We start from the raw sequence: 18836 nt of genomic DNA on the forward strand, positions 1-18836 counted from the left end.
GGTCATTTTGATTTGAAGTTATTGTTTTACTAGATTGTCAGTCAACAACGACCTTACCCTTGTAAAACCTTTTTAATTTTGTTTTAAGTAAGGGGTTGATGTGTATTTATGGCAGTATCATCTGCATATATTTAATGTCATTAATGCATAACAGAAACACAAGTGGTCCAAACCTAGAACCTTGAGGCACACATTTTCGTACACCAGTGTGATTTGCAGTGCACAGTGATGAAAGATGTATTAAGATCTTTTACATATGTAAAAGTATAAGTGCACTGTCAGAAAATACTAATCAGTAGAAGTCCTGACGTAATTAATTTAAATTAAAGTATACTTTCACAATGCAGGTTTTTAAAAATAAAATCTCATGTCTCTGGCCACAGCGGAAAACAGTAGAATAAATAATAAAAGTGAGTGTACGTACGGATTGGATCTCTGGCTTTGGTTCCATCAATGGTCTCAGCGTATGGGCCGAAACCAAAGCGGTTCTCAGCCTTGATGCGGAACAGGTACTCCTGGCCATTGATGAGGTCTGGAACCACCATAGACTGAGCAGCACAGGCTGGGTTCACCTGGAAGAGTAGGACTTTACATTAGAGCATTTTCTAATAAATAACTTTGTAGTGTATTTCCCGCTAGAACAGTTAACACTTAGCAGCAGGTTTGATCATACCTTGGTCCAGGCTTTGCCGTCCACCGTCTTCTTCTCGATGAAGTAGCTCTTCACTCTTTCTCCTCCATCGGACTGTGGAGGTTTCCAGGTAAGTCGGCAGGTTCCCCTTGTCACATCGCTGACCTTAAAGTCTCTTGGAGCTCCAGGCAGGTCTGCAGATCCACAAACCAAGAAATTAAAGACTAAAAGACTCACAGGTGAAGAAGACATCTTAATTTTTTACAATTCTTATTTTTATCGAGGACTGCATAGCAAGTATTGAATGAGCTTGTGATAAATAAAATCTGTTGAATCTTTACATACCCAGCACGTTGACTCTGACTTTGACCACCTTGTGTCCAGCGGGACTCTCTGCATTGATGATGTATCGGCCACTGTGGTTCAGTTTGGATTCAAAGATCACGACCTCTGAGGTTGTGTCGGTGGAGTGGATCTGAAAGGAAATCCCAGCACGATGTCAGAACTCACTGTATGATATATGTCAGTTCTTATTAGTGTTCTAAAAAAGTTGCCATTCACACTTTCTCCACAGGCAGTTGGGGTTATAGAGATACTTTTTAAGATATAATGCAGGTTTTTGTCCAACAAAGCAAATTACTTGGTACAGTTATTTGAATTTCATGCCTAAGTGAAACAAAAATGACCAGTTACATTAATTTAAAGTCAGCTAAACTCTGAGGGGTCTGACCTCTGAGTCGACAGGAAGTGTGTGCAGTTCATTCTTCTTCTCAGTCTCAGCAGTTCCATCGAAGGTCCAGGTGACTTTGGGAATGGGTCGTCCGGTGATAGTGGCAGGAATCCTGATGGTCCTTCCCGCTCTGCAGTTCAGCAGGTCATGAGCGCTGATGTCCAGAGTCACTGCTGGCTCAACTGGAGAGCAAACACACACAAAAACAAAACTTTCAGACAGCAGATATCAACAGAAGCAGTACCTGTATTATGAGCAGATCTACAGTCTGACTGCTGTGTTGCTCTTACTCAGGATGTCCTGAACTATGATGTCGGCAGTCTTGGCGGGCTCCGAGTTGCCAGCTGCATTCACAGCGTAGATCCTGAACTTGCACTTCTTGCCCTCCTTCAGGTCTGGGACAGTGATTTCAGTGGATGGGTGGAGCTTATCGGCAGGGTTCACCCTCCTCCAATCAGGAGAGCCCTCCTCATGGACCTCGATAATATAACCCTTGATGGGGCTTCCACCATCTCTGTCCGGGGGGCTCCAGGTGAGTGTAATGCTGCTCTTGGTCTTGTCTTTAACCTCGGGAGATCCAGGTGGACTGGGAACATCTGAGAGAGGAGGTGGAATGTCAGTCTTTATAATGTAAAATATTCAAATTTCACTTTTTGCGTAAGGTCTCAGTTAATAATGAAAACCATAATAGGGTAACACTCACTGCATGGATCCACAGCGAAGCGGCACTCAGATGCCTCGCTGGGCGGTCCAACACCTGCAGCGTTGCAGGCTGCAATCCTGAACTGGTACTCAGTTCCTTCGATGAGCCTCAGCACAGTGTGCTGCAGACCCTTCACTGCCGGTTTAGTGACTGGAGCTCGGTTGACACGACCCCAGTACACAGCGCCGCGCTCCCTCTTCTCCAGCCAGTATCCCTGGATGGTAGAGCCACCGTTATCAAGAGGAGGATCCCAGGTCAGGGTCATGGTGGTTGCTGTGCCGGCAATAATTTTGGGGTTACGTGGAGGGCCAGGGAGGCCAAACGGATCCCTGAGCTGGACTTTCTCTGAATCGCAGCCATCACTGACGCCATACTTGTTTTCAGCTTTGATCCTGAACTGGTAGGTACCATTCAGGTTCAGTTTGTAGACCTGCAGGAGCAAAACGGGGACATTATTCCTTTTTTACGGTGTAACATAAGATGGAAACACATGATTATGAAGATGTAAATACATTTATTCTAAGCCTCTATTTTATTGCTCTGATTATTTTCACTAATTACATTGAAAATAAAGACTATCCAGTTTAAACACAATCAAAGATCACAGAAACATTAAATTTGGGTTTGTTTAATGTTCTCACACTCTTTCAAAGAAAACGTCATTTAAATTAGGCTTTTAGTCTATCAAGTTTTGAAAGTGAGTTAAACCTTTTAAGGAAATCTGGAGTTGGGATGAATATCTCTTCTGCATGACGATTGAGTATCTGATTCACCTGCTGATTAAAGAAGCCATAACTCACCCCAAATCTCCTGTCGATGAGGTTATTGGTCAGAACTTCAAAGTCGGACTTCTTCTTACTGGCGTCTCTGCGCTCCACGATGTAATTGGTGATCTCACTGCCTCCATTGTCCTCTGGGGCGTCCCAGGTCAGGTAGCATGATTCTGCCTTGATGTCTGAGACTACAACGTTTCTCGGAGGAAGAGGGCGGTCTGAAAATGCATGGTGGGGTTAATGTAATGCTCATTATGTTGAGATGATAAAACAATGGAAACTAAACCTGACTTGAACTGACCTGGAAACTACACATTCAAATTTTTGTTATTTGGAGATGTTCTTACCAAGGATCTCGACATGGATAACATGCTGAGCTTTGCCGTAGCAGTTTTCAGCCACCAACTTGTAGTTGCCCTTGTCCTGTCTGATGGTGTCTGGGATGGTAATCTTAGTGTTTATAGTCGTCCGGTTCACCTAAAGATGAGAATGCAAAACACAAATGAATCATACACAAGGCAGTTTCAATGTACTTTACAAACATCAAAACTCTAAGCATACTCTAACCTGGATCTGGCCTGTAGTTGAGATATTATTCTCTGGAACAAAATGTTAGACATACAGAATGAGCAAATTCCATGAACACATGAATCAGTTCTCACCTCCTCAGTCTCCATCGTCATCTTCTCTTCATCAGGCTTCTCGATTACCAGATCGTCCTTCATCCATTGAAGTGTTGGCAGAGGAAGTCCCTTCACCTCTGCTGGGATGTCAATCGCTGAGCCTTTCTTCACAATGATGGCATTGCTCTTGAAGAACTTCAGGATGGTGATGGTTGGAGCAACTGCGGACAAAAAAACATGTTTTTGCAAGAGTCTTACCTGGCCAGATCAGCCTTACAAAATCAGGTTTCTTTTACAAAAGTGAGTTCCGTACTTTCATCATCCATGATCTTGGCATTGATGGGCTTGGAGGGATCTCCATCCCCAACCTCGTTCACAGCTTTGACGCGAAACTGGTACTCTTGGTTCTCTGACAGGTTCTCGATGGTTCCACAACACTCTGTGAAGATCTTGCGGTTTGCAACATCAAACTCATTGCTGTCAGACCTCATCTTCTCAACATAGTAGCCTCTGATTGGGCTGCCACCGTCGGTGCGAGGTGGCTGCCAAGCAAGGGTGATGGTAGTCTTGGTTCTTTCAGTGTAGTGCAGCTTTTCGGGAGCAGAGGGAGTACCTGGAATATTATGGAAGAGTTCAGTCAACACTTAAGAATTGTGACTATGAGGAGTAACAAACCTTCTATGCTGTTTCTTTGATATATTTTCTAAAAACAAATCATGCGATGTCAAATGTCAGACGAATTTTAATGGATTTACCTTTGGGATCTTCGGCCAGGATGGGTCCCAGGTCGGCTGGAGCTCCATCGCCGTACTTGTTCCTAGCAACGACCCTGAAGTCGTACTCCTCGCCGGCCAGAAGGCCTTGGATGTCGCACTTGCAGGAGGCAGTCTCAATGGGCTGGCGGAAGAGTTTCATCTTGGCATCCTTTCTCAGCACCTCATAGCCAATGATGTCACTGCCACCGTTATCCACGGGGTCGGACCAGGTGATGGTGATGTTCTTCTTGGTCACCATCACTGTCTTCAGGTCAACCACTGGTCCGGGAACGTCTACAGAAACACAGGCCAGTAAAAATTTCAGCTGTCAGGTTCCTCGTTGTGCCTAGGATTTCTTGCCCTATAAGATTTATATTTAAGATTTTTATAAACTCAGTTCTATGAGGTTTACAGCACATTATAATTGGTTTTAAGACCAGAAGCCAAAAGAGAATCCTTCAAAATGTTCTTTTGAATGTGAAACCTTGATGCTATTGTGTATTCATTCAACACTGACCCATAACGTCCACTCTGGTCTCAGCGGTCTTGGTGCCGCTGCTGTTGGTGCCAGAGATCTGGTACTTTCCGTGATCCGCCCTCACAGCCTTCTTGATAAACAAAGTGCTGTTCTTTCCCTGTGTTTCCACAATCATATGTTCCTTGTCAATTTCAGCTTCATCTTTGACCCATTTGACTTCAGGTTGGGGTCTGCCAGTCACCACGGCGGGAAGCTTCAGTGGCTCGCCAGCCTTGATGATGACACCGTTCTTTACGGAGGAATCAAATTCCACATTTGGAGTTTCTGAAAGACACAGACAGAAATGTTATGAGTAGGTGTTTTTCTAGGCAGAACTGAAAGATTATCTTTTCTTAATGCTAAAAGCATGCAAAATAAAAGTAATGTCTTCCCTGTCAATAATAAAACCATCAGCACCTTGAGGCTCTATGACCTGGACAGGTTCAGTCACACCAGGAGCTCCAGGGCCGGCATCGTTGACTGCGATGACACGGACATAATAATCTGCTCCTTCGGTCAAACCGGTCATGGTGTATGTCAACTCTTTACACCTGAACTCTGTGCTGCGAGTCCATTCTTTCTCTCCGACCAAAACCTGTGATTAGAAATCAAGATTTTAACATCACGGTTCCAGGTCAAAAATTCACAAGATTTCCAACAAGTTATTTTGCATCCAAGAGTCTGGTACTGTATTCATTTTCTGTACCTTCTCAACATGGTATCCCAGGATGTCTCCTCCACCATTGTACAGAGGAGGCTTCCAGGCCACGATAATAGAGTCCTTCCCAGTGTCCACGATCCGTGGTGTGGGTGGGCCAGGAGGCACTGGATAGGAGAAAATGTCAGAGAAAGAATGAACTCAATTGAACAATGTTTGATTGCTCTTTATATTCGCATGATGAAAAGTTTGTGTTCCGCAGAACACAACAGTTGGCTTTTTGAGAAATATATCTTACACTTCGTCTTTGGTGTCTTCTTTGGTCCAGGCATATTTTAAGTAATTTCATTGAATTATAAAACCAACTACAGCGAATACATTGAATTAAAAATAAATAGCTGTCTAGAAGAACGGAAATCCAACTTAAACTTGACACTATGCTTTGGGAATTTTCAGCATGAACAGTTTAAAACATACAGAAATACTGGTTGTGTTTACATCATGCCAGGTTTTATTTCATAATTACTGTATTAAAACTGTATCTAAAAGACCTCAGCAGTCTAGCATTTTTAAATCACAATGATCTGACAAAAATTGCAGATTCCCAAAGATTGAGCCTCCATTAAGAACTTACAGATGGCGTCCATCGCAACGGTGCGTTCAGTTGGTTCGCTGAAGGGCCCAGGCCCGGCCAAGTTCTCGGCACACACTCTGAAGATGTAGGTGAGTCCCTCCATCAGGCCGGTGATCTTTACCTCCAGAGAGTTGAGGAGGGCGCGATTGACTCTGGTCCAGTGTTTGCTGTTTACCTCCTTCCTCTCAATCCAGTAGCCCAGGATTGGGCTGCCGTTATCCTTCGGTTCATGCCAGGAGATGTGGGCACTGCTCGCCGTAACCTCATGGACTCTGGGGGTGTTGGGAGCATCGGGAGGATCTGAGAGGGGAGGATAAATGGTGATTGACGCAATTCTCATTTTACATTAGTGGAAAGAGGGAACAGGATAAAGGGTTATTCTTGATACAAAAATCAAGTGCTGCAGAAGTAAAAAAGGATTAAAAAGTCTAACACAACGTATTGAAAATGCACACATGTCGCCTGTTCAGTTAACCGGATAGATAATTTTAAGTCACAATTTTGGATGTAGAGCTGACCTCAGATATACATTTTTTTTTAATATGTCTGTTAATTTTCGGCTCTCTGCTCACCAAACTGGTTCTTGGCGACCAGTGGGTCGGAGATACAAGCTGGCCCGCAGCCAAACTTGTTCTCAGCAGTGACTCTGAAGATGTACTCCTTCCCTTCAATGAGTTTGGTGACAGGGAAGCTTGTGCCCTTTAGGGTGGAGGTGATGGTGATCCAGCCGATCTCATCATTTTTGTTGTCCTTCTTCTCCAGGATATAGTTCAGGATCTCACTGCCACCATCATCCTCGGGAGGCTCCCAGTTACAGATGACCGAGGTGTCCCTGATCTCATCGAAGGTGAAGTTAATAGGAGCGCCAGGTTTGTCTGTGACAGAGCAGAGTCAGGTCAACATTGAATCGCAGGAAGGTGGAAGGAAACTCAAAGAAGAAAAACAATTGTTTTACCGAGGACATTGACGAGGCAGGTGGCAGAGGCAACACCATGAGTGTTCTCCACGTGGATGGTAAAGTTGCCATGGTCGGCCCTGACGGCGTCACGGATCATCACAGCAGACTGACCCCTCTTGGTCTGATCCATACCTAGGCGCTCACGCAGCGGAGTCACAAACTCTTCCTCTGGTTCAGGAACCTTAAGGTAAAGGAAAGGAAAATGTTATTAATTCCTTCAAAATATTGAGAATAGAAACACACAAGAATATTCAGGACACATAGAGGTCACACACCTTGGCTTTTGTCCTCTTCTTCTTAATGACAGGGACGATCTTTTTGGCAGGCTCTTTGGTGACATCCTCGTTGTTCCTCATCCAGGTGACCTTGGGATACGGAGAGCCCGAGATGTAGGCATCAATGCGGATTTCTTCACCCTTCTTAATGCAAAGACCAGACTGCACACGAGCATGGAGGGTGACCTTTGGTTTATCTGAAAGTGGAAGTAGAGTTATGAAATGTAGGCAGTTTTTATTTACATTTAAAGCTCAAATACACTTAAATATATTTTTTGTAGTATTTCTTACCGACGGGGTCTGCAGCCTTCATGGGCTGTGAGCTGCGGGATGGCTCACTGACTCCAGCTGCATTCTCTGCTCTGACCCTAAACTGGTACTCCATGTCCTCCTTCAGGTCTGTTACAACGAAGGAGAAACCGGGGACCAGGCTCGGCGTGACCCTCTCAAAGCGGTCACCATCCTTTTCAATCTTCTCCACAATATAGCCTTGGATGGGACAGCCGCCATCATTGTCCGGAGCCTTCCAGGTGACCGTGATGGACTTGGAAGTAGGATCGTGGGCTTCCACCTGGATCGGTGGGTCTGGTTTCTCTGTGGAATACATGTAGCATCTCATTTAATTGACAAGATTTCATGGTATAGTCAGTTTTTAAGACATGAAAGTAACAGATAATTGTGTTGCGTCAGGTTCATTTAAAAGATTATTCACTGACCCAGTTTTACAGAAGACTTAGAAAAGACTTGAGTCTATCAGATCGCTGAGGCTGTACTTGCTAATATCAATATCAATACAAAACAGTTAAATCCACTCTGATGTTACTGAGTTGAAAACATGACTTACGTTTGACTTCCTCTGTGAGGACGGGGTTGCGTAGCTCCAGATATTGTCCGGCTCCGACCTTGTTGATGGCCTTCACTCTGAAGTAGTACTCGCAGTTGGTGTAGAGGTCTTTGACGGTGTGGGTCAGGACGTTCTCTCCAGACATGACAGGCATGTAGGTCTTCTTGGAGGCTTCGCGGCGCTCCAGGGTGTAACCGACAATCGGGGTGCCACCGTCATCCTCTGGGGCTTCCCAGCTGATCTTGCAGGAGTTCTTGGTGATGTCACTGGAGGTGATGTCTTTACACTGACCAGGGAGTCCTGCGGGAAAGCAAAAATGTGTCAGAAGATAATAATTTCACTAAATGAGATTCCTCCATTGACAATCATTGGTGGAAAATCCCTTGGAAAAAAACTACTTTTGGAGTGGTTTACAAAAGGACATCATTACTGGACTGCACAAGTTTAACAACATATAACACAGCACAGTGTTATATATCTTAGCACAGTTTTATGGAGGACATCTTACCGATGACTTTGACGTTGACGGTGCCGGTGGCGGTTCCAAGGCTGTTCTCCAGGGTGATGGCATAGGCGCCGGTGTCGGCCCGTGTGCACTTGAGCAGCTCCAGGTGAGCGCTGTTCATCTCCACTGTCATGGATAAGCGGTCATCAGCCTTGCACTCGATTGTGTCCTTCTGCCAGACCATCTTGGGTGTCGGGATCGCTCTGTAGGGGATCTTGAGGTGCAGCTTCTCACCCTCAATCACAACCACGTCCTGTGCCTCCAAATCCATGGTTGGAGCACCTTTGGACCACAAGACAGGATTATTATTTAAATTATCAATGTTTTGATTTTCCGTCTTTAAAAATGTTAATTCTGTCAATGCTTACAGTCGGGATCCTTGGTGAAGACTTTGTCAGAGATCTCAGAGGGATCGCTCACACCAACAGAGTTTATGGCACGGACCCTGATGACGTACTTCTTCTCTGGTTTGATTCCGTCATCAATCCTGAACTTGAGCTCCTTGATGGGCCTGTTGTTGACCCTGAGCCACTTCAGTTCAGGACGGGCCTCGGCCACCTCCACATGGTACCCGGTGATGGGGCAGCCACCGTCTTTGGCTGGAGGCTTCCAGGTGACGTTGATGTGCTCCCTGCTGGCGTCGGGGATGGTGACTTCCAGAGGAGGAGATGGAGTGCCTGAATAAAGAGGAGGATGTGGGGTGTGTGAGTTTAATTCTGAAATATCTAAAACCTAATTATCTATATTCATCAACAGAATAACTCACTGGTTGGATCCTCGATGGTGAGAATCTCAGTGGGTTCGCTTGGGTCTCCGACTCCAGCCTCGTTCTCAGCTCTGACCTGGAACTGCACCTCAGTGCCTTCGTCTACATCCGTCACCTTGAACTGAGACTGTTTGTCTGGAGTCTTGCAGCACTTCAGCCAGCGAGTTCCCAGCTTTTCTTTCTTCTCAATCACGTACCTGGGAAGTAAAAGGTGATTGTCTTGTTAAATAGTTCTTCAACTGTATTTGGCATCACAAAAGGTATACAGACAAATAGAGACTATGTTTAGATAGTTGTTATCTGTTGCTTCATGGCATTATTACCCTGAATATCTCTATTAGGCACATTTATGCTTAACGTACACTGTTTCATGGCAATCCAAGCAAGTTTTACAGCGGTTTCTAGGCTTACTTGGTTATGGGTCTTCCACCGTGGCTTTTGGGGGGTTCCCATTTCAGCTCCACATGTCTCTTGGTGACCTCCACCACCGTTAGAGCATAAGGAGGTCCAGGAGTTGCTACAGAGAAAATGAGAAACATTAACATCCATGCAAGACTGCTTCTGAGACTTGGGGAATAAATAACACTTAAACTCTAAATTTCTTCTACTTTCCAGTCGGCCTTTGGACTTAATTTATATCTGGTCAGCCTCTGAGGCTGCAGTGTTCATTCACACAACAACATGAAGAGTTGGTGTGAAGCTAAAAATATTTTAAACAAAAAATACAACAAGCTTGACCTATCAGTTCTGGTCAAGCTAAAACAATTCATCAAGTTATAACTAGTGAATTACATGGGAAAAACTACGCTGACTATATATTAAAAAACTGATAAAAACCCATGATTACTGTTGAAAACTTACTGAAAGTGTCTTTGGCGAGCACGGCGTCCTCCAGCTCACAGAATTCTCCCATTCCCACGGCATTCTCAGCAGCAACACGGAACACGTACAGCGATCCTTCATTGAGAGGAGTTACAGTGTACTTGAGCTCCTTGACGGTGGTGTCAACGGCCTGCCAGGCCTTACGCCTCACATCTCTCTTCTCCACCACGTAGTTGGTGATGGGCGAGCCTCCGTCGCTGCTGGGAGCCTGCCACTTCAGGTCGGCATTGATCTTGGTGATGTTGGCCACCTCCAGCCACTGAGGAGCGGACGGAGGGTCTGTGGAAAGAAAAACAAAGTAAAGGAGAATGAATAGCAGGCAGCATTGGTCTGATTGTGGATTACTTCATTTTATGAATGTATTTCTTCAAACCCAAACACATAAGATATGTTTTCAGAGTTATCTTACATGTCCTTGGCCAAGGAATATTTGTATCCCTGGTAGAAGAAAGGGTAATAATCCAAAATACCTCCCTCCAGTGGGGCCAAATGTTATTCAGGAACTTCACAACTGTTCTATGAAAAACCTGACTTTCTGTATCTAGAGCGCTGATATTTTTAAATTTTTAAAAGACTGACACACTCTCAGACACACCCCTCATACTACCCCAAAGTTGGACTTACAAAGCCTCTCCTTGCAGACCACAGGGTCGCTGGGCTCACTGGGTTCACTCTCGCCGGCTTTGTTGACGGCCTTGACGCGGAACGAGTACTCCTGCTTCTCCATCAGGCCCTGCAGCTGGTGCTCTGTCTGAGGAATATCTTCTGCAATGCGGATCCATTCCTCACTGCCTGTTTTCTGGAACTCGATGATATAGCCTTCAATCTTAGCGCCGCCGTCGTGCTCCGGTCTGGTCCATGCCAGCAGGGCTGAGGTCTTGGCAATATCCCTGATGTCAGGTTTACCAGGAGCCCATGGAGGATCTGCAGAAGATTGTGGAGTTATACATAATTAAATTGTGATTATGATGTAACAGTCCTTAAAAATGTAAAACACATTGTTTTATAAGTTTTCGTATTAGTAGTTTCATACCAATGGGATCTTTGATTAGGACGGGATCGGTTTCTGCACTTGGTTTTCCAGGTCCAGCCAGGTTCTCAGCCAGAACACGGAAGCGGTACTTCTTCTTTGTGGGGAGTCCCTTCACTCTGCAGCCACATGACATCAGGGTCATAAAATATTCCCCATCTTTCCTCTCCATATAAATATCTTTCACTTTGTTGGCTGATGAATTTTGATCATGATTCCTGTAATCTGCCAGTGTATTTACCTGAAGGTCGTGTCCTTTATGGGCAGTTTGTTGCATCTGATCCACTTGTCGCTCTCTGGATCAAACTTCTCGACCCAGTATCCGGTGATTGGACTGCCACCATCCTCATCTGGCTCGAACCATGTCAGAGTCACGGCATCCTTCGCAATGTCTGAGGGAGTGACTCTGGTTGGAGCACCTGGAGGATCTGAAACAGACGGAGAATGATGTGATTTATCATCTTATAATATCATCTAGCAAGTCTTAGCATTTTTGTTGGATAAATCCATAGAATAAAATAACCTACCAAAAGAGTACTTTGCGATGATGGGCACATGCTCTGCAGGCTCGCCGATGCCGTACTGGTTCTCAGCACTGATCCTGAAGATGTACTCCTTCAGAGCTGTGAGCTTGCAGGCCTTGAAAGTTGTGTGTTTCACCGTGGCTGACAGCTTTACCCACTCCTCTTTGTCCGTCTGCCGACTCTCCACAATGTAGTTAGTGATGGGCGAACCACCGTCGTCCCTGGGAGGGTTCCAAGCCATAACACATGATTCGTTGGTGATCTCGGAGATGTCGAAGGCAGCTGGAGGGCCAGGTTTATCTAAAGAGGAGGAGAAGGATGATGATAATCTCGGTTTAGTGTCATGTTTATTTTACAATATCGCCTTTGGTTTATTTAATTACAGCATCAATACCAAGAATGTTGACATCGATGGTGGCGGTGGCGCGTCCACAGGTGTTGACCGCCTCGATGATGTAGGTGGCGGTGTCTCCTCTGGTGGTTTTGCCAATGGTCAGCTTGGAGTGTCCCGGCTGGGTGTCAATGGCAATGCGGTCATCAGCCCGTAGGACCAGGTCGGCCTTCGTCCACTTCACTCGAGGATCAGGCTTTCCTTTGACATCAGCGGGAAGCTCGATCTTGGTTCCAGCCCTGGCCGTCAGACCAGCCAGCAGCTTCACATCCAACTGGATCTCTGGAGGATCTTTTGGAATTTTTATAAAGAGTGAGAAAAACGTAGCTCAGAAAATTACTTCCAATTACTCCCAATCTGATTACTCTTGATCCCATTTTATTTCTCAGTACGAACTCTTCATAAACATAAATACATAAATAAAATGTAATCTTATTCGTGTTCCTGCTCTGAATACAAAATGTAGTTCAGAAGGATTTGAAGCTAGCTGGCCTACCTCTGGCGTCGACAGCCTGGATCTCATCGGTGGCCCGGCATGGTCGGCCAGCTCCCAATCGGTTGAAAGCTCTGACTCTATAGGCGTACCACTGACCCTCGATCAGGCCAGTCACCTGGAACCTGTGAGCACAGAGCAGTACATTATACACAACTGACCGGAAATGTAGAGCTGGGAAATAGTTATAAATGGGCACTAGAAAACAGTCAAACAAGGAAACGCTCAGCGTTTGTAGAAGCTGTTCATAAGCACAATATTCTGAGACAAACTTACTTCAGTTCAGGGTGAGGGTCACCACAGGGTTCCCACTTATCCGTACCACGCTGACACTTGTCCACCACGTAACCTTTGATTGGGGCACCGCCATCGTACTTTGGAGTCTCCCAGGACAGGAAGATGCTCTTGCCACTCTTATCGCGCCATTTCAGGTTCTCAGGAGGATCGGGTACAGCTGGGGCAAAGTAAATAGACGTAGATGATATTTTTTTGATGTTTGTAAAAAATATATGGATCTGGTGATAACTTTACATCTCCATAACTTAATTTTCTACAAAAATAAAAGAGGGCCTTGTTTTTAGCCTTGATGTAATAGGTTCAGCTTCAGCAGAAATACTCACTTGCAGGAGAGGAGACGTTGACGGGCTCGTCGATATATGCTGGCTCTCCCGGTCCACACTTGTTGCAGGCGATGACACTGAACAGATATTCCTTTCCTTCGATCACATCTGTGACTGTGTGCTCCAGGTCCAGGACACCAGTTGCCACCTGGAAAAAGCATCATTGCAATGATGAGGAACAAAAACTACAGTAGACGTAATCGTCTCATTTTGCATAAACACAACATTCTTTAGCACTGTTGGAGATAAATGTTGGGTTTATCTGTATTTTAACCTAAATTTGATTGCTGCTGACTTTTGACTTGTTTTTGCATTCATTAATTCAAACATAAAAAGACATTCAAAAAGCTCCTACTGATGAAGCTGTTATGGTTCAGTCATGTAGATTCTTTGACAGCTCTAGCACTAATGACAAACTCAGACGTACTTTGGCCCAGGTCTTGCGGGACACTTCTCTCTTCTCAATCTGGTAGTGGGTGACTGGACTTCCTCCATCGTGCTCTGGAACCTCCCACATCAGGTGGACATGGCGTCGAGTTACCTCAGCAACCTTGAAGTCCTTTGGAGCACTGGGGCATGCTGGGAAAGTAAAGGTACCAAATAATAAATTAGTTAAAAACTTGCTTAACTGTGAATCAGAGTTTTTGTAGTTGGTTGACAAAATTCATATCAAGTTTGTTTTTCATTTCACTGAAAGCATCATAAATATAAATAAATGTTCCATTTGCACTTGCACTTCATATTATTATGAAATGTATATTTTGAAATTACCGATGACGTTGACTTCGATCTCTCCAGAGACAGACGAAACGTCGTTCTCCAGCTGCAGGGTGTAGGTGCCTTTGTCTGGACGGACACTCGGCATGATTGTCAGCTCAGTGTACGTGGGCTTTGTCACCATGGAGACACGCTCATCCGCGGCTGTCAGCTCCTTCTCTCCGAAGGTCCACTTGGCGACAGGGGTTGGGTATCCATTGATGGGGACTCTGATGGTGAGAGGCTGAGGGACGATGACCTCCAGGCCGTTGCGGAAGGCACTCAAGTCCAAGGTTGGACCGACTGCAGGGAGAGAAAATGTTGTTTAGAGAGAGGTCAGTTTCATACTGCCATCTACTGGATAACTTCAGTGCTTCAGTCAGGACTCGGAGACTTCCTGAATTCCAGGTTATGCAGAAGTCCTTAACTTTTGGAATAAAATCCTAGAAGGTTTTCTGGTAAGATTTATGGACATTATACTATGTACTATATAGTATTTAATACAGGAAATTAGACAAAGCTCTTTTACTTAGTATGTAGTTGAGTTTATGTGCAGCTGAACTGCATGTTAAATTAATTTATTAGATTTTAAAACCAAAAAAATATAACATTAATAATAATAATAATGTAATGTGATATAATGTATATTCTATTATTGTTAAAAAAAATTATAGTTCAGATTATTGAACCAATCACAATTTTAATACCATAATCAAACCAAGACTTACTGATTCTCTGTCTATGGCTTCACCATTACATCATATGTAAATATTATAGATTTCTTATGTCTGTTTACTTAATTTCCAAGATAATCTTTGAATATCATTAATGGAATTTAAAATAAAATTCTACTGATTCAACAGGCAGAGTCTGAAAGTAAAAATTGTCTTGAATGTGCTCCATTTATTTTATACCGTGAGGATCGTCAGCAAGCAGTGGTCCGACTTGCTCAGCTGGATCAGAGCAACCGGCGGCATTCTCAGCAAAAACTCTGTAGAGGTACTTCTGACCTGGTTTCAGACCAGACACCTAAAGAGAACAACAAAACAAAAAACACAATGGTTATCTCTGATCAACGAATGAACACTCACAACTGTAACAGAAAAAGGGGAAAAACAGGAAATAAAAGACAAACATGGGAAATGTATAACTATTTTTCTCAATTGTTCTTTCAAGCAAGTAAATACAAATTGAATAATTAGACAATAAAAATGTATTTAGAAACAGGTTAAACTCTGCAGCAATCTCATTACTCTGTAGGAGAGGTCAGGACACAGTCTGGCGTTGCAGCGGAGCCACTTTTCGGTGCCCTCGTCACATTTCTCGATGATGTATCCAGTGATCATGCTGCCACCGTTGCTGGTCGGTGTCTCCCAAGTCAGCGTGACCGCTGTCTTTATTTGGTCGCAGTAGTTCAGATTCAGAGGTGGGCTTGGCCTCTCTGCAGACACAGCAGAAGTGGAAAAAATGAAATTAGATTGAATGTCATCTCATGCCTGTATAATACATCAAACATCTGGTTTCTACTTGCCGATGGGATCCATTATTTTGACGGGGCTGGTGGCGGCGCTGGGCCTGCCTATGCCAGCTTTGTTCTCAGCGCGGACTCTGAAGATGTACTCCTTGTTCTCCACTACGTCATTCAGTGCTGCAGAGCGATCCTTAGCATCACAGACCATGGCTGCCTCCCACTTCACGGAGGTCCTGTCACGGAGCTCGATCACGTAGGCGGTGATCTCGGAGCCGCCATCAAACTTGGGGGGCTCCCAGGTGACTGTTGCACCAAACTTATTCACCGAGGCGACAGCAACATTTTCTGGAGCATCGGGAACATCTGATGGTAGAAAACAAACACATGAAGGACTTGATTGGATTGAAGTGTGGGTAAAGTATGGGAATGTAAGAGGAGGTTTGGGCATGTCTTACCAAACTTGTTCTTGGCCTGGACAGCATCCTCTGTGGTGACAATGGGTCCACTGCCAACACGGTTACGGGCACAGACTCTGAACAGGTAGAAGGACTCTTTCTGGAGGCCGCTGACGCTGTAATCTGGAGTATCAGCGCGGTCTGTCGCCAGTGTCCAAGTCTTACGCTTCACATCGCGTCTTTCCACCACATAGGCCACAATCTTGCTTCCACCATCAGTCTCGGGTTCCTCCCAGGCCAAACTGACTTCACCATCAGCGGTGTCAACCACTCTCAGGTTCTTAACGGGTCCGGGCACATCTGAGTAAAACAACATGACATTAAAAACTCTTGTGACATCCACAGGAAGACCTCAGACCTAAGCAGCTGTCAATGATTTAGACTCACCGATCACATCGAGGTTGATGAACGCCTCTCCCTGACCGTGCTTGTTCTTTATCAACACCTTGTACCGTCCCTGGTCCTCCTTGCTGGGGCTCTTCAGGCGGTACTCAGTCTTATCGGCAGAGGTGTCAATGTTCTGGATGGGCAAACTGGTCCCCTCGTAGAACCACTCAGCGTCGGCGCGAGGGTAGGCGTCATAGGGCACTGTCATGATGAAGGGCTTACCCGCATCTGTTACCAGATTCTGGTCGGTAGTTTTGATCTTTGGAACAGCTGCAGAGGATATGAAAGAATTCATTCGGAGATGTTTTATTTTTCTTTTCACATTGAACTTCAGCAGTCTGACCAAACTGTAAACCAAAGGTATGATGTTTTAAGATATTTTGAAGAGGGTGTTGCAGATTTCAACATTTGAATCCAGCTAATTAAACCTTTTTTGTGTTCTTCATGCTACATGCCATGTGTTCAATCATGTGTCGTTCGCCGGTTAAAACTGTATGATGTCTTCCCCTCAACTCACCTGCCAGCTCCAGCTTGGCTCTGGCATCCTTGTCTTTGGCCACAATCCTATACTCTCCCTGATCTCGAGGTCTGATCTCACAGACCTGAAGCCTGTGGATTTTACCCTCGCTGATCATCTGGTATTTGTCTCCTTGTACGATAATCATGTTGTTCCTCATCCACTTGACCTCCACTCTGTCTTTGTTCAGCTCCACCTCAAACACAATGTCCGAGCCCGGAGGTTCAAACATGTCCTGAGGAGGTCTGACGATTTCTACTGGGGTCTCTGAAGCACAGAAATACACAGATCCCTTGTGTGAGGATTTAAAAGAGAAACATTCACCTCTGTAGTTCGGGAAAAAAGAGATTTAAAGAGTTCTTACCTTCAACAAACAGTCTGGCTCTGGTCCTCCTCTCATCCACACCACAGGCGTATTCACATTCATCATCAGGTCTGCACACCTTGATGATCAGTCTGCACGTCTTGCCTTCTTTTTCCATGTGATATCTGGACACAGGTAAAATAAAACATCTTCACTGAACTTCCTTTAGATGGGTACTTTAATAGATTTAAGACCACACATTTCCCATAAATATGACAGAGGGCATGCTGTTGTAGTAACTCCCTTTTGTAAGACTAAAGTTCTTTGGTACCTCGGTCCTTCTCTGATCTCTCGTCCATTCCTGTACCACTTCACTGCAGCCTTCTCCTTGCTCAGCTTGCAGGTGAACTCGGCATCCTCAAACTCTGTGATGGTCTGGTCTTTGAGCTGCGTGGTGAAGTCAGTGGGCGCCTCGCTGATAATCAGCTCGGCTGCGCACTTGTCGTCTCCGACCACGGCGGTGTACTCGCCCTCGTCGTCCATCACGCAGTCCTTGATGGTCAGCGTGTGTTTAAGGTTGTCGACTCTATAGACGATACGTTTGCTGAGCGTCACCTCCTGGCCGGCCTTCATCCACTTCACGGTCACGTCGGGTCTGTTCACCTTGCACATGAAGCTGATGGTCTTCTTCTCCTGAGTCTCAATGTCCTCGATGGGATCCAGGAATTTGAGTTTCTCCTCTGTGGAGACAGAGTCGGAAAATGTGAATAATTGTATTATAAATTGTTACCTTTTGCACATCTTTTAGAAACATTTTTAAAGTAGAAGTTAAAATGACAGAGCCGATCTGACACACCTCTAAATAAAACAAGATAAAAATCCTGTTATATACCTGCAACTGTGGCCTTGGCGGTGCACTTGGCGTGTTCTGCTCTCTGATTGGTCAGGGTGATGGTGTAGCTGGCCTCGTCGGCCTTACTTGCATCTCTGATCCTAAGAGAGAAGACGTTGTCCCTCTGAGCCATCATGTACTTGCTGCTCTCGAATATGGTCTCCTCATTCTTAAGCCACTTGGCCTTCGCTCCCTCTGTGTTCGTCTCGCAGTTGAACACAATCTCACTTCCCTCCTTCACCTCTGTGTCTTTAATCGGCGTGATGATCCTCAGTTTTTCTGAAATTAAAGATGAAATTATTAGAACCTCAAACCTTTTCTCTGAAATAACCAAAGAAAGATGCAGGAAAAGAAATAAGAGTCTTACCAATCACATACAGATCAGCTGAGGCCTTAACGCTGCCAATGCGAGCAACGTAGCCTCCCTCATCCTTCAGCTCGCAATTTTTCACAATAAGAGCTCTTCTCTTTCCTTCACTGACAATAGTATATTTGTCCCCGGCTTCAACCTCCTTGTCACCTCTGAACCATTTGACCTCATAGGTTTCCTTGGAGACGGAGCAAGAGAACTCAGCCTTCTCACCTTCCACCACCTCCTTGTTCTGAGGGCGGGCAATGAACTCGGCTGCAAGTTCTGAAAACAAGACGATGAAGAAGGAATTGTAAAAGTGGTTCTTTGTTTCATCTGTTTTTACATTTTTCTGGCTCTTCCATAGTGACATGACAGCTTAGAGGGAGTTTA

At 44.9% G+C, this 18836-nt stretch overlaps 1 protein-coding gene across 1 annotated transcript in view; it reads right to left on the reverse strand.

The window, feature by feature from the left end:
- The window catches only part of ttn.1 (titin, tandem duplicate 1), a 168685-nt gene that overhangs the window by 66105 nt on the left and 83744 nt on the right, over window positions 1-18836 (reverse strand). Inside the window, exons 104-148 of the mRNA XM_030429348.1 lie at window positions 18462-18728; window positions 18095-18373; window positions 17534-17942; window positions 17263-17387; window positions 16899-17165; window positions 16382-16651; window positions 15995-16294; window positions 15600-15902; window positions 15322-15509; window positions 14983-15097; window positions 14084-14371; window positions 13740-13891; window positions 13313-13460; window positions 12969-13146; window positions 12696-12817; window positions 12203-12490; window positions 11812-12108; window positions 11526-11712; window positions 11288-11403; window positions 10879-11178; window positions 10234-10533; window positions 9784-9889; window positions 9373-9569; window positions 8975-9283; window positions 8610-8888; window positions 8102-8401; window positions 7549-7851; window positions 7258-7454; window positions 6980-7163; window positions 6597-6899; window positions 6025-6324; window positions 5439-5557; window positions 5150-5327; window positions 4733-5017; window positions 4216-4509; window positions 3774-4073; window positions 3500-3681; window positions 3185-3314; window positions 2865-3055; window positions 2065-2494; window positions 1652-1957; window positions 1362-1543; window positions 977-1106; window positions 674-825; window positions 425-572 (exon numbers count right to left, since the gene is read on the reverse strand). Of these exons, the coding sequence (XP_030285208.1) occupies window positions 425-572; window positions 674-825; window positions 977-1106; window positions 1362-1543; window positions 1652-1957; window positions 2065-2494; window positions 2865-3055; window positions 3185-3314; window positions 3500-3681; window positions 3774-4073; window positions 4216-4509; window positions 4733-5017; window positions 5150-5327; window positions 5439-5557; window positions 6025-6324; window positions 6597-6899; window positions 6980-7163; window positions 7258-7454; window positions 7549-7851; window positions 8102-8401; window positions 8610-8888; window positions 8975-9283; window positions 9373-9569; window positions 9784-9889; window positions 10234-10533; window positions 10879-11178; window positions 11288-11403; window positions 11526-11712; window positions 11812-12108; window positions 12203-12490; window positions 12696-12817; window positions 12969-13146; window positions 13313-13460; window positions 13740-13891; window positions 14084-14371; window positions 14983-15097; window positions 15322-15509; window positions 15600-15902; window positions 15995-16294; window positions 16382-16651; window positions 16899-17165; window positions 17263-17387; window positions 17534-17942; window positions 18095-18373; window positions 18462-18728 (10404 nt within the window). The remainder of the gene's footprint in view (window positions 1-424; window positions 573-673; window positions 826-976; window positions 1107-1361; window positions 1544-1651; window positions 1958-2064; window positions 2495-2864; window positions 3056-3184; window positions 3315-3499; window positions 3682-3773; window positions 4074-4215; window positions 4510-4732; window positions 5018-5149; window positions 5328-5438; window positions 5558-6024; window positions 6325-6596; window positions 6900-6979; window positions 7164-7257; window positions 7455-7548; window positions 7852-8101; window positions 8402-8609; window positions 8889-8974; window positions 9284-9372; window positions 9570-9783; window positions 9890-10233; window positions 10534-10878; window positions 11179-11287; window positions 11404-11525; window positions 11713-11811; window positions 12109-12202; window positions 12491-12695; window positions 12818-12968; window positions 13147-13312; window positions 13461-13739; window positions 13892-14083; window positions 14372-14982; window positions 15098-15321; window positions 15510-15599; window positions 15903-15994; window positions 16295-16381; window positions 16652-16898; window positions 17166-17262; window positions 17388-17533; window positions 17943-18094; window positions 18374-18461; window positions 18729-18836) is intronic.

This window comes from Sparus aurata, chromosome 9 (genome assembly GCF_900880675.1).
Source record: "Sparus aurata chromosome 9, fSpaAur1.1, whole genome shotgun sequence".
Lineage (NCBI taxonomy): Eukaryota > Metazoa > Chordata > Actinopteri > Spariformes > Sparidae > Sparus > Sparus aurata.